We start from the raw sequence: 14564 nt of genomic DNA on the forward strand, positions 1-14564 counted from the left end.
AAATGGCTTTTCTCTCTTGCTAAAACATGAGCCACTTAGAAACTTAACTTTGGTTGCAGTCTCATTTTTATTTTTGTGAAGAAATTCTACTCCATTTAAAATTTTTTAATTTTTTTGACTTGCTTTCTGGTCAAATGGGAATGTTGTGATGAGTGCTTAGTCTGGTAATGTGAAAAAATATATATAATATATATATTTTAAGCACAGCTGTAATGTTACAAATACAATGCCTAGCCATCTAATTCAGTAACAAAATAATCCACACTCCACTGTGCTTTAAAAGTGTAACATTTGCATTCTGTTTTTCTGCTTTGACATGATGAGTATGTACTGTAGTAAAAGTAAAATGTTGCAGTATAGCAACAAGCATGACACTCAAGACACTGTTGAGTTATAACTGTATCTCTGCAATTTGTAGTACCATAAGAAGCAGTGTGAAGTGGGGGAGTGCTCCCCGTCTCCCTGCAACTAATGTGCTTTGCCACTGTATGGTGAAAGTGCCCAAAGATAATACGTAATGAGGGTGGGAGGAAGAAAAAAAAAAGAGTAGTTGTGTTCCAGTAAAACACTATATATGGACACTGAAATGTTACATAATTTTTATGTCTTTTTTCCCCCATTTAAAAAAAAATAACAATTCACAAAACCAGGCATTGGGCCAGATTTGATCCTCAGATCTTCATGTTTTCCCCCTTTCCTGATGTAGACGTGATTGTGCAGAAAGATTACCTATCAGGAGGAAGAGGTTTTGATGCTCCCACCAAAATTGTGTGACTCATTCATTCAGGACTGGTAAAATACGGGGTTAGGGCCTATAGTGTCTAGGCCTTTGCCAAGGTATTCTTCAAATTTCTTTATATGTAATCATCTGAATCTAATGTGTGGCCAATAATCATATTTTATGTCCTTTTCTATAATTACTTGAGCAACCAACACAGGAAATGTTTGAGGGTTTTGATCTTTGAGAAAAGGGAAGCACCAGTAAGCTCACCAATCACTCTGGCTTTTTTCCTGGAGGTATAGGGGAATAGATCCCAAACAAAAAGTGGCAGTTTTACTGGACCAGAGGAGAGGTACACATCTGAGGCCATTAAAACAGTTGAAACTTAAATCCAAAAGAGGAGAGAACCACATAGACTCTAAACCCAAAATCTGTAGTCAGGTCCCCCTAAAGTCATTGACTGACTTTTAAGGACACACGTGCAAGAGAAGATTCAAAGAAACCCAGAAGAAAACAGTGCCTGGAAAGCTAAAATTCCGAGCAGAGATTCCAGCAACACCCTAGTGCCAGAGAGGCAAAAGTTGAAGACTGCTAAGTTAGAGGGGCTGTATTACACTCTTGAGTTTTCCATTGGTACTCCATCATGGCCACTCCCTAAGATTGAGAGCAAAACTGAAGTAGACCACAGCTCTCAAGAAAATGTAAGTCACTGTCACTCTACCTACTAACTGCTAAAAGGAAGGATGTCATCTACAACTTACACAATTTTCATTCATAATCAGATATTTCATTCAGCAAAATGCTACAGGACAATGTAGGCTTAACTGACCAAAAATCAAGAGGAAAAAAGGGAACAAATCCATAGATAATTCAGATATTCAAATTAACACAGAGAGACTGTAACTGATTTAATATGTTCAAGATAAGTGATGGAAAATTTTATCAGAGACCTGAAAACTTTACAACTAAAACAATACATTAAAAATGAGAATTTGAGAGTTGGGCTTACTAGCACATTAGAAACAAAGAGAAGTAAGCTAGGAAAAAAAAAAAGTTGTTTAGAAATTACGCAGTGCTGAGAAAAATATGGAGAGGAAATAAAGCAGGAGACAGTCGAAAGGCTTAACATACATAATGGGAGTCCCAGAAGGAAAGGAGATAGGGGCTGGAGGTAATGTTGACCAATGATTTTCCAAAACTGAGAAAGATACCAAAACAGATTAAAGCTCAGTGGATTCCAGGTAGGAAAAATACAAATAAGACCATATTGAGACCCATCATAGACTTAACCACTAAAAATCAAGAAAAAGAAAATCTTAAAAGCTGCCAGAGGAAATAAGTCATTACCTTCAGGAGAACAGTGATGGTTGATATATCACCTGGAACTAGAGATACCAGAAAACAGAAAAGCCTCTTAGTCTGCTGAAAGAAAAGAAAGAATGCTAACCTAGAATTCTAAATCCAGTGAGCATGTCCTTCAGAAGTGAAGGCAAAATAAAGACACAAAAGCTGAGAAAACTTACTGATTTAGACTGGTCCTAGAAAATATTAAAGTTCATGTTGAAAGAAAATGATCCCAGAACAGAACTGCAGAAATAAATGAACAACAATAAGGATAAATATGTGTAAATATAAGTTAATACTATTTAAAATAATAGTTATGGCTTGTAGGGTTTCAAATATGTGGAAGCAATATAGGACAACTGTAGAACAAAAAGCTAGAAAGTGATAACTCAGTCAAAAATAACATTTGTTATCTCTAGAGTAACTGCCAAAAGAAAAAGAATGTGTTACTAAAAAGCTAATAGAAGAGAAAATGGAATAATTAAAGATAATTGATTATTCCAAAGAAAGGCAAGAAAAGAGAAATAAAGGAATGAAGAACATGTGATAACAAAGCAAATGACAGGATGGTAGAACTTAACTTTGTCAGTAATTACAGTAAGTAAGAAAGGAGTAAACAGTCAAGACAAAGCTCAGAAGACCTAACTCTACTATTTACAAGGGACATACTTTAAATTTAAGGGCACAGGTGAGTTAAGTACAAGAATGGGAAAAATACATCATATACATATTAACCAAAAGAAGCCTGATTGCTATATATGTAAGAAATAGTAGGTAAGGCAAGAAGTATCACTAAAGGTAAAGAAGGGTATTGATTAATGTTAAAAGGATGAATTCAACAGGAAGATATAACAAATCTTAAATTTTTTAGGTATTTAATATTATAGATCTAAAACAAAAGGAAAAGTTGAAAAAACCAAAAGGTTAAAATAGACAAAACCACAACCATGTAGATGAATTAATGCACCTTTCTTAGTAACTAACAGAAGAAAAAAATCAGCAAGGATCTAGAAGATTTAAACATCACAGTAAACTTGACCTAATTGACACACACGGGGCACTTTACCCAACAACTACAGGATGTATACACTTTTCAAATATGTATGGAACATTTACTAAAATATGCCATATGATGTATCATAAAGCATATCTCAGTGAATTTGAAAGAAACGAGGTCTCGGATTCTCTGACTTCAGTAATGATAAACTAGAAACCAGTAGCAGATAACTGGAAAATTCTCAAATATTTAGAAATAAGCGGTGTATTTTTATATATCTTAATTGGCTAACGAGGAAATAGCAGTAAAAATTATAAAATATGTTGACCTGAATAATAATGAAATACGTGTCAAGTTTGTGTAATTGCAGCAAAAAGCAATGCTTAGAGGGATATGTATAGCTTTAAATATATATGGGGGGAGTCTGAACATTAAACTTCTATTTCAGGACAATAGAAGAATAAGCAAATTATAAACCCCCAAAAAGTAGAAGGAAAGATACAAGATATAATAAAGATAAGAACAGAAATCAAAAAGCAAATGTATAATTTTTTAAAATAAAGTAGTTGAAAAGATTAATAAAATGAAAAACCCCCTAGAAATACTAATAATGTACAAAATAGAAAACAAATTACCAATATCAAAAAAGATACAGGAGACATGACTAGTAATGGAGACTAAAGAAGTGGAACAGATAAAAGCAATAATATAATCCTGGCTTGAATTCTGTATGAGAGCAGAAGAAAATGCTATAAAGGACGTGATTAATACAATTATTAGGGGTGCCTGGGTGGCTCAGTGGTTAAGTGTCTGCCTTCGGCTCGGGTCATGATCCCAGGGTCCTGGGATTGAGCCCCGCATTGAGCTCCCTGCTCAGCGGGAAGCCTGCTTCTCCCTCTCCCACTCCCCCTGCTTGTGTTCCCTCTCTCGCTGTGTCTCCCTCTGTCAAAGAAATAAAATCTTAAAAAAAAAGACTTATTAAAATTGTAGTATATTCTTCACATTAAAGATTTATATCAGTGTTAAATTCCCTGAATCTGATAACTTATACTGTGCTATATATGAGAATATTCTTAGGAAATAATATACTCATAAGTGAGCACGATGTATACAGTCTATTCTCAAGTGGTTCAGAGAAAAGCTATACATATGTATTTTAAAGGACAATAAGATTTTGTAAATAATGCTAATAAATTTTATAGTTTAGATGAGAAACTCATTTTGGCAAAACTGACACAAGGAATAGAAAATCTGAATAGTCTTATATATGTTAAAATTAATTTGTACTTGAAATACTTCTCAAAAAGAAAATTCCATGCCCATTTGGTTTCACTGCTGACCTAAACATTTAAAGAAATTAGGCCAATTTTACACAGTCTCTCAAAGAAAACAGAAAAAGACAGAACACTACCCAACTTTTTTTTTTGAAGTCAGCACAACCCTAATATGCAAATCTGACAGATAGCAAGGAAAGGAAATTACCAGCCAATATCTCTCATAAATATAGCCACAGAAATCATGAGCAAATTATTAGTAAATTGAATCTTACAATAAGAAAGATAATGTCCTAATTTGGTGGGGTTTATTCTTGGAATCCAAGGGAAGCTGAATACTCAGTATAAATCATAGTAACAGAGTAGGATGGGATTATATGATTATCTCAATATATGAGATATATATATATTTGATAAATTTTAGCACTCTTCAGGATAAAAAATTCTTAGCAAACTAGGTGAGTATGTACAAAACTATAGCTATCATAATGCTGAAATATTGAATGCTTTTTTCTCTGAGTTCAAGAACAAGACAAGGAAGACCATTAGCACAGTTTTTTCAACATTGTCATGGAGGTCCTAACCAATTCAGTGAAAAGTAAAAGATACAAAAATTGGAAAAGAGGTAAAACTTTCTTCACAGATGATATGATTGTATACTTGGAAAATCCAAAGGGATCTTCAGACTGTTAGAATAGGAAACAAAGTCAGTATTCAAAAATCAATGATATTTTTGTATACTAACATCAAACAATTGGAAAATGAAATAAGAAAACAGGTTTACAAAGCAATGCCCCCTCAATTTAATGAAAATGTGCCACATAAACTCTACAAAGCATTACTGAGAGAAACAAATGACAACCTACATAAAAGGAGAGAGATCATGTTTATAGATTGGAAAACTCAAAATTGTTAAGGTAATTCTCCCTGGACTATACTCATTCCCAATTAAAACTCTCACAAGTTGGGGTGTGGGGAAATGGAAAAGCCAATTTTAAAACATATTTGAAAATGTAAAAGGACCTAGATTAGCAAAGGCAATCTTAACAAAGTTGGAATGCTTGTATTACCAGATACCAAGACTTTATAAAAAGCTACAGTAATTAAGACAGTGTAGTACTGATGTAAAAATAAACAGGTTAATGGGATTATATGGAATTTCCAGAAATAGACCCATTTATGTATGGTCACCTAATTTTTCTACAACACTACCCCTGGAATTCTTTGGAGAAAAGGTGGCCTTTACAAAAGGGTGCTAAATCAGTTGGATATCTGTGTGGGTAAAAATGAAACTTGACCTTTACCTCAAACCAGACACAAAATTAAGATGAATTATCAAATAATATAGGTGAAAACAGTAAAGAATCTAGAAGGAAACGTAAGGCAATACCTTTAGAGGAGGCAAAAATTTCTTGAACAAGATGTAAAACACCGTGAAGATTCATTTGGGATATATATAAAGAATTTCTACAGATCAGTTTTTTACAAGACAGTCCAAATGAACTTCATAAAAAAGCATTTCCAAGTGGCCTATTAAGCATATGAAAAGATACTCAACATTAGTTATCAGGGTAAAGCAAATTAAAATCTCATTGAATACTACCATTCACCCAATGAAACGGCTAAAATTTAAGACTAATAATACCCACTTTTGGTAAAGATGTGAAGCAACATTGTTGGTGGATTATAAATTGGTATAACCACTTTGGGAAACTGGCTATATCAGCTTTTTTTTTTTTTTTTTTAAAGATTTTATTGATTTATTTGACAGAGAGAGACACAGCGAGAGAGGGAACACAAGCAGGGGGAGTGGGAGAGGGAGAAGCAGGCTTCCGGCTGAGCAGGGAGCCCAATGCAGGGCTCGATCCCAGGACCCTGGGATCATGACCTGAGCCGAAGGCAGACGCTTAACGACTGAGCCACCCAGGCGCCCCGCTATATCAGCTTCTTAAGCCGAGCCTTCCCTATGACCCAGCAATTCTCCTATATTTTATATATACCCAAGAGAAATGTATGCAAATATTCATGAGCATTTGTAATAGCGCCAAAGTGGAAGTGACTCAATAGAATGGGTAGATGCAGTATGGTGTTTGATACAATGCAATACTTCAGGTGGCTGCTGAACACAATAAATGGATAGATTTCAATGAGCAAAAGAGTATATACTGTATATTTCTATTTATCCAAAATTCAAAAATGGATCAGATTAATCATACTGAGAAGGTAAGAATACTAACCTTGGGCATTATTATTGTATGGTCAAGGGTATAAGGGAACCTTCAGGGCTGCTGGAAGTATTCTGTATCTTGCCTGTGGATGGTGATTACTTTTTCTTTTTAAAATATATTTTTTAAAGATTTTATTTGTCATGGAGTGCACAAGCAGGGGGAGAAACAGGGTCCCCGCTGAGCGAGGAGCCTCATGTGGGACTCAATCCCAGGACCCTGGGATCATGACCTGAGCCGAAGGCAGACACTTAACCAACTGAGCCACCCAGGCGTCCCTGCCCTGGATTTATTGAGTAAATGCCCATAATGTTAGTGTACTGTACTGTATATGTGTGATACCTTGCAGTATTTTCTAAACAGTATGCTCTAATGGTGTTTTTACCTGGTTTGCAATTATTACCTGCTGAAATTTTTTTCTTGGAAACCTTTGACTAAAAAAATTACTGTGGTAGTAGAGGAGACAGAGTTTTGGAGTTACTCTAAATTTTTCTCTGCTGCTTTTTACTCCCTCTAGTCTTATAAAACCTGGGCTCCCTGATCTTGTGCAAGGTTTTTAACTCTGTTGTATAGTGTAAATAATGACTATCCTTTCTAATTCTTGGGATATCAAAGAGATTAAATGAGATGATTGATGTGAAATTGCTTTGCACCTAATGAATTATGCAGATTTATAGTATCTTCATAAGCCAACTAGATACTTGTATCTAAACTCATATACCCAAATTCTGGAATCTCATGGATATTGTAATGATCTAGTTCCCCCTTTGTAACAGCTTGCCTTGATTTATTCCCTTTTTTCAGATGACTGGGAGAAATTTGAAATGCTCTTGGAAATTTGGGTGTACTTACTGGTGGCACTACATAAGGGAACAGGACTTTTGAATTGACAGACAGCTGGGATTGCCCTTAGCTGGCTACCATCTTTTCCCAAATATTTAGCTAATTTATTCCTAAAATTCGGTCATTTGTCAAATGCCTAGCCTTTAGAAAAACCCTTAGCTTCCCTAATTTCATCAACTCTTAGAAGTGATTTGATTATGAAATGCATTACTATTTTATATGCCACTGAGAGGCAAAAAGTGACTGCCAATTAAAATTGTAAGAAATTATTGATTGTAAAGCATCTCCTAACTCATAGATCTTAATTAGGGAAAAATATGCATCTTAAAACCAATGAAATTTCATGGGGCGTGTTTTTGTTTGGGTAAATTTTTAGTTTCTGTGGATTAGCATGACTTATAAGTTGAATTGTTTTTAGCTCTGTAAGAATGTTAGTCAGAGTACACCTTAGTGTAAATTACTTGGGAGGTCAAAATTAAACAAACACATAATTTACAGAGAAAATAAAACAAATAATGAGATAAAATATTCCCCACCGTAATTTAGACTTTAAATTGACACATCAGAGTGACCCACACTAGTTTTAATAATGATTGTCATCAAGTTACAGCTAAATGTTGGTAACTAAACAGTGTTTTATTACTACAGAATCATAACAGAAATTGTGGACATTTTTCTAGGAGCCAGAAGTATTTTGTTTGTCTTGTCCATTGCTCTTACCTTTAAATAATTATTTTTAGGTGAATAATTGTCATCTGAGATCAACAAGAGATCTTTAATCCTTTGAGAAAAATACTATTTAGTATACCAAAAAGTAGATAGGTACTTGATGCACTGATGGTAGGACTGTATTTTGTAACCATCATTTCCCATGCTTTTAAAACTTAATGCCAAGGTTAAAAATTTTACGGAAAATTGAATCTAAGCTAGTATTGTAGATACTTAATGGAAAGTACAAAGTAAGGTGCCCATTTTGGTCTTAGAAAAATCCAAATATCCATGGGAAGTAGGTAATTGATATTTGAGAGCTAGTACTCATACAGAAGCTATGCTAAAGTTCTTATAATAAAAACAGTTCTGTGATCAGATTTTGAATTTCAGGGATGATCTTATTAACTGACCTGTTTGCTAAAGAACATTTCAGCAATGTCTCTGTTTCTTCTGTTACTTAGATATTACTGTATTAATGGAATAGATACATGGATGGCTTTTGCATGTGGGGGCCTTTAAAAAAAAAAAAAAAAAAAACCTCTTGACCTGACAAAAGAATCATAGCAATTTTTAAGAAGAAATGTGTGGACTTAATTGGAAGTGGGAAGTGGTAGGGATATATAGAGATACAGTCTCTGCTTCCTTTTTTTAAATGCCTTTTTCAGTTAAGATTACATGGGAGCTAGCAGTCTATTTAGAGAGAGCCAATGGAGAAGATAATGATGAGAGGAAATGATTACAAGTTCAGTTCAATAGGGCAAATAAGGAACTTCTCATGTACCATTCCTCCCCACTCCATTCCGGAAGTTACTTATTAGTTCATGGATTTTATTGCTCATTCATTTGACAAATGGCTTTCCTCCATCTAAATAGCTTTTAGAGTTTTTTATATAATGCCCTACTGTGAACATAATAATGCATTAAAATTTAATAACTTATCTGGTACCTTTTAAATTTTAATTTTAAATTTGTTTTGATCAGAAAATGGAGGTGGGGGTGGTTAATTCTTAGGACTGCTCCTGATATTCCAAGGAAGTGTGTGAAACTAAATCTTATCTGCCGACAGCTACTTTTTGTTCAATTTCCCTTTCTTCATAACCACTGGTTCTTTTTTTTTAAGATTTTATTTATTTGACAGAGAGAGAGACAGCGAGAGAGGGAACACAAGCAGGGGGAATGGGAGAGGGAGAAGCAGGCTTCCTGCTGAGCAGAGAGCCCGATGCATGGCTCGATCCCAGGACCCTGGGATCATGACCTGAGCGGAAGGCAGATGCTTAATGACTGAGCCACCCAGGCACCCCAACCACTGGTTCTTAATGATGGTATTTTGGCCTTTTTCTAAGTGTTAAGACTTTGCTGAGAGAGTGGGCTATCCTCAGAGGTGCTGTCCCTGCAACTGTTTGGGTCTCTTGGGCTATGAGGTTGGCCCCTGGAGAGCAAAGAGGACTGCGTTTCTGTGGCAGCAACCTTGAGGAGCATCATTAGGAACCAGCAACAATAGAGATGAAAGCCAGAGATCACTGGAATGATCTTACTGTCAGCCATAGGACACAACAGGGTGTCTGGTAGTTTGCTTCCTCTGTGACTCTCCTGATCTTCAAAATATGGGCATGACTTTTTTTTTAAGGATTATTATTTTATAGATAAATTTTTTAAAACTGACCATTTTACTTATTGTTTAACAGTACGAGGATGTCGTCCAGGAAAGATTGTGCAGATGACTGAAGCAGAAGTTCGGGGCTTATGTATCAAGTCTCGGGAGATCTTTCTCAGCCAGCCTATTCTTTTGGAGTTGGAAGCGCCGCTGAAAATTTGTGGTATGTAAATAGGTAGAGTTGGAAAGTCTATTCTGAATACCAGTTTTTCTCCCCTATTTACACTGAGGGTGATCTAGAGAGAACATTTAAAATTTGTGTTTAAGAGAGATTGAAAGGTTTGATTACATAAAATATAAAAATTGAAACTTTCATAAAATGATGTTAGAGACAAGAAGAAAATGATTGTTACATATACATCACATAAAAAGATTGCTATGAAAGATTGTTTCTTAGAAACAAATAAGAAAGACAATACAAGAGAAAGATTTTTTTTTTAAAGGTAGATTTTAGAAGAAATTCAAATGGCCAATAAACGTGAGATCCTCAGCCTCACTAGTAATCAGTGAAATGCAGTTTAAAAACAAATCCCAAACTGTAGTCACATTGGAAAAAAAAAAATGTCAAAAACTGATAATCCAGTGTTGTCAAGGATGTGGAAAAATAGGCATTCTGATACACCAGTTACAAAAAAACAAGAATAGAGTTTTGGGGGTCAGTATGGCAGTATCCATGGTGTTCTACTTTTGTTGTGATTTTACTTTGAAGATTATATAGCATTACAGTTTATATTTGTTTTTTTAAGTCTTATAGTGGCTTCTGGCCAAAAACAAAAACTTAAAACCATAGGTTGAGTGATCACATTGTTATAGCCAGAAAAATTGTTGTACAGAAAGTATTTTTCTATAGTTCACATAACAGTGGGAAGTGGGGTAAGTATTGTATCATACTGGCTTTTGGTTTGATAACTTGTAGTGGCTATTAGTGTTTATGACATAGCTTTTATGGACTTAATTGTCATCTTTACTCAATCAAGAATTATTTCTATATGTAAAAATTTTCATTGTCCTGCATGTTTCTTAGTGATCCACATTCATACCTTGTAAACTGCAGCTTGGTGTGCTCTTTAAATATTTTTTTTCTCTTTCTTCTTGTGTTTAAGTCATGTGCTTGGTGCTCCTTGGTACAGTACCTAGCTAATAAAAGATACTAGCTAAGGAAATGTTTGTTGAATACATTAATTAGCTTAGTGTATCACCTTTAAGTAAGAGGTAGCATGAAATTTTGTGGATGGGAGCCTAGCTGGCTCAGTCAGTAGAGCACGCGACTCTTGATCTAGGGTTGTGAGTTCAAGTCCCATGTTGGGTGTAGAGATTACTTAAAAATAAAATCTTTTTAAAAAAAAAGAAATTTTGTGGAAATAATCTCTTCTGTGATCTAAATGAAGCAAATGTAGTTATTTATAACATCTTAAAATGATTCCAATTCTCTCTAAGGTACTCTTTAAAATGCTTTGATATAGAAATAATTTGAGGGTAATAAAAGTTAGTTATACTAAATATTTCTAAATTATGGCTATTTGTCTCACTTTTGGTATAACAGAGTAACCTTTGTTAAACTACCAGCTAATAAGGGTAACTGTATTAGTTATCTGTTGTATAACAGATTACTCTGTAACTTTATGCCTTAAAATAGCATGAATTTATCACCTCACAGTTTCTGTGCATCAGGAATTCAGGCACAGCTTACTGTGTCCTCTGGTTCTGGGTCTCTCACGAGGCTGTGATCTAGGTGTCCTCTGGAACTGCAGTCATCTCAAGGCTCAACGGTGAAAGGGTTCCATTTGTTATGGACCGATGAACCGAGGGCTTGGTTCCTAATGAGCTGTTGGCCAGAGGCCTCCTTCAGTTCTTTGCCACCTGTGCTTCTCCATGAGGCAGCTGGCTTCAGCGTCAAGAATGAGAGAAGGCAAGAGAGCACAAGCAGAATGGAAGTCATGATCTTTTGTAACCTAATCTCAGAAGTGACAGCCCATCCCTCTTTGGCTGTATCCTGTTTGTTAGAAGCAAGTTAGCATCTCCAGCCCACATTCAAAGGGAGAGGATTGCACAGGGGTGTAAACATTGGGAATCGTTTGAAGCTGCTTCCCGCAGTAACCAGGTGTTCTAAAATCAGCTTTTTCTATTTTCAGGAGATATTCATGGACAGTATACAGATTTACTGCGATTATTTGAATATGGAGGTTTCCCCCCAGAAGCCAACTATCTTTTCTTAGGAGATTATGTGGACAGAGGAAAGCAGTCTTTGGAAACCATTTGTTTGCTATTGGCTTATAAAATCAAATATCCAGAGAACTTCTTTCTGTTAAGAGGAAACCATGAGTGTGCTAGCATCAATCGCATTTATGGGTTCTATGATGAATGTAAGTAAAAATAAAAATTTATTTTTTATTAATGGGAAAATTCCCTATTATTCCCTAAGATCATTTTCCGGTTCAAAAGAGTTCCTTTGATTCAGTTTTTTTAAAAATACAATTTATCAAGTATTGGACCAAGAAGAGTCTTTCGTGGAAGAGGGCCTTGAAACTGGGAAACATGTTACTAATTGAACTGGTTCTGTGGGATCTCCTTGGTCATGTTATTTCAGGTTGACTGCAGCTTATTACTCAACTGAAAGGCCCTCTTGTAATTAGTTTACAGAGTAAAATATCCACATGAAACAGAGGTCACTATAGATAATAGCCTCTAGTTTTCTAGTGTCTATTTAAAGATTTTAGTTCTCAGCGTTCTTAATGATATGACGGAAATTCTCATTGGCCCTATGTCATAAGACTATTGAAAAGTTGTATGAAATTATTTAAAAGTTGAAGTTTAGTATTAGAATTTTAAAATATTTTATTTATTTATTTAATTGACAGGGAGAGAGAGAGAGAGAGAGACAGCGTGAGAGGGAACACAAGCAGGGGGAGTGGAAGAGGGAGACGCAGGTTTCCGGCTGAGCAGGGAGCCCGATGCGGGGCTCGATCCCAGGACTCTGGGATCATGACCTGAGCTGAAAGCAGTCGCTTAACCAACTGAGCCACCCAGGCGCCCCTAGAATTTTAATCTATGCCTATAAACCTACAGAGATAAGGATACTAACAACTCTGGTGTATCTTACTGTACTCCTTTTCATCAATAAGAAATCCCTGATCTGTGTTTTGTAGTAGTGTTTTCCAAGTATTATTACTAAATTACTACCTTCGAATTTGCTCTTGTTAGACCATGGGTAAGAATATATGTTTGGCTGATTATAATTTAGAACCAATTACAGTGATTTTCAAATTGAATTTATTGTTTTTTGGTGCTGAATTCTCCATTAGAATCTATTTTTGCTTTTTTCCATCCTTAAATATAGTAGAGTCCTATTCAAATTCCTACCTCCTTGGTTTATATATAATCATTTATTTGACTAATGTTTGAGGAAGTTATATATCAGGCACTATTTTAAACACTAGGAATGTAGCAGTGCAGGAGACAGATAATCTCTGTTCTCATGGAGCTGTGTTCTAATAGGAATGATGCCACATTTGATTTTACATTGCATATTTATTTCTAAGGTGTAGTGTGTGGTTTCACCTGTTTAAATCAGACCAGCAGACAGGAAGTGGATTATAGTACATCTAACTATAACCATTTTTCTAAAGCTATATCAGGAATAGAAGTGCATTCTTAAGGATAAAATATGGGCTTGAATATCGTCAAGGATAGAAATGACATCAAATGAAATAATGTATGTAAGAATAGCTTTTAAACACTGCTTTGAGTTATACTTCTTCATTGAGAGGCAAGTTATGGCATAAAAACATAGGAAATTAGTGCTTGTGTGTTTCCTCCCTCCCCTGGGTTAGTTGTTGCAACTTATTGCCCAGTTCAGGAAAATCAGGTAACTCTAAAAAGGTGAACATACACTTGAGATTGTCTTTGTTGTAGCTCTTTATTCTAGACTAAGGAAAATTATAGCCTTTGTCTCTATTTATACTTGCTGTAGTGCCAGGTTGTAATTCACTCAGAAGTGGATACCAGTCAGGCACTTGGAAATTGTCCTTTCTTAGCAGTAAATTTATGCTGTGTTACTGAGTGCCTTAGAGTCAAAATGGACAGTCTCCAGGGGCACCCCTTTCACTTCAGCTTATTTGGCTAGTATTTAACTAATGTGCATGTTAAATGGAAAAGATAAACTAATAGTCTATTAGACTATTTCAAAATTACTTTATTATAGTGATCTTAAAAGACAAAAGTGTTTGATATAGTTGTTCCATAAAATACATAGCACAATCTTTGAGGGTTTTTTTTTTTTAACTTTTACGGGAAGGTGCTGAATGTTACATTTTTAAAAGTGTACAAGAAATACTTATTACAGAGAAAAGAAAGTGCTGTATAAAGAATAAAATTGAAATTATTCATAATCCTGTAGCTATGAGATAACAAATGAAAATAGGTTTATTTATTCTATTTGCTTATTCTTTTCATAGGCAAACGAAGGTTTAATATTAAATTGTGGAAGACCTTCACCGATTGTTTTAATTGTCTGCCTATAGCTGCCATTGTGGATGAGAAGATTTTTTGTTGTCATGGAGGTAAACTAATAGATTTGCTTTATGGATTTTTCTTACTGTCCTTTATTGTTTAGAAAAGACCTATAGTAACTAAGATGCGTGCTATGGGAAAACAAAGCAGTGCTTGTGTGAAAAATCATTAGAGCTGTTCTAAACATGGCTAAAATCTCTTTTAGTAACCAGAAATTTATGATTATTTATAAATAATGAAAATGAAAATTTAGTTTAGTACTTGTCTTTAAATTTCACATGCAAGG

General features: G+C 35.0%; 1 protein-coding gene across 2 annotated transcripts in view; it reads left to right on the forward strand.

Annotated features, from left to right (window-relative positions):
• The window catches only part of PPP1CB (protein phosphatase 1 catalytic subunit beta), a 41606-nt gene that overhangs the window by 11814 nt on the left and 15228 nt on the right, over window positions 1-14564 (forward strand). For both annotated transcript variants that reach the window (XM_035000827.1, XM_035000826.1), the window contains 3 exons: window positions 9801-9932; window positions 11902-12132; window positions 14224-14328. In XM_035000827.1, coding sequence (XP_034856718.1) covers window positions 9801-9932; window positions 11902-12132; window positions 14224-14328 — 468 coding nt within the window. The remainder of the gene's footprint in view (window positions 1-9800; window positions 9933-11901; window positions 12133-14223; window positions 14329-14564) is intronic.

This window comes from Mirounga leonina, unplaced genomic scaffold (assembly GCF_011800145.1).
Source record: "Mirounga leonina isolate KUSES-001 unplaced genomic scaffold, KU_Mleo_1.0 Mir_125, whole genome shotgun sequence".
Taxonomy (NCBI): Eukaryota; Metazoa; Chordata; class Mammalia; order Carnivora; family Phocidae; genus Mirounga; species Mirounga leonina.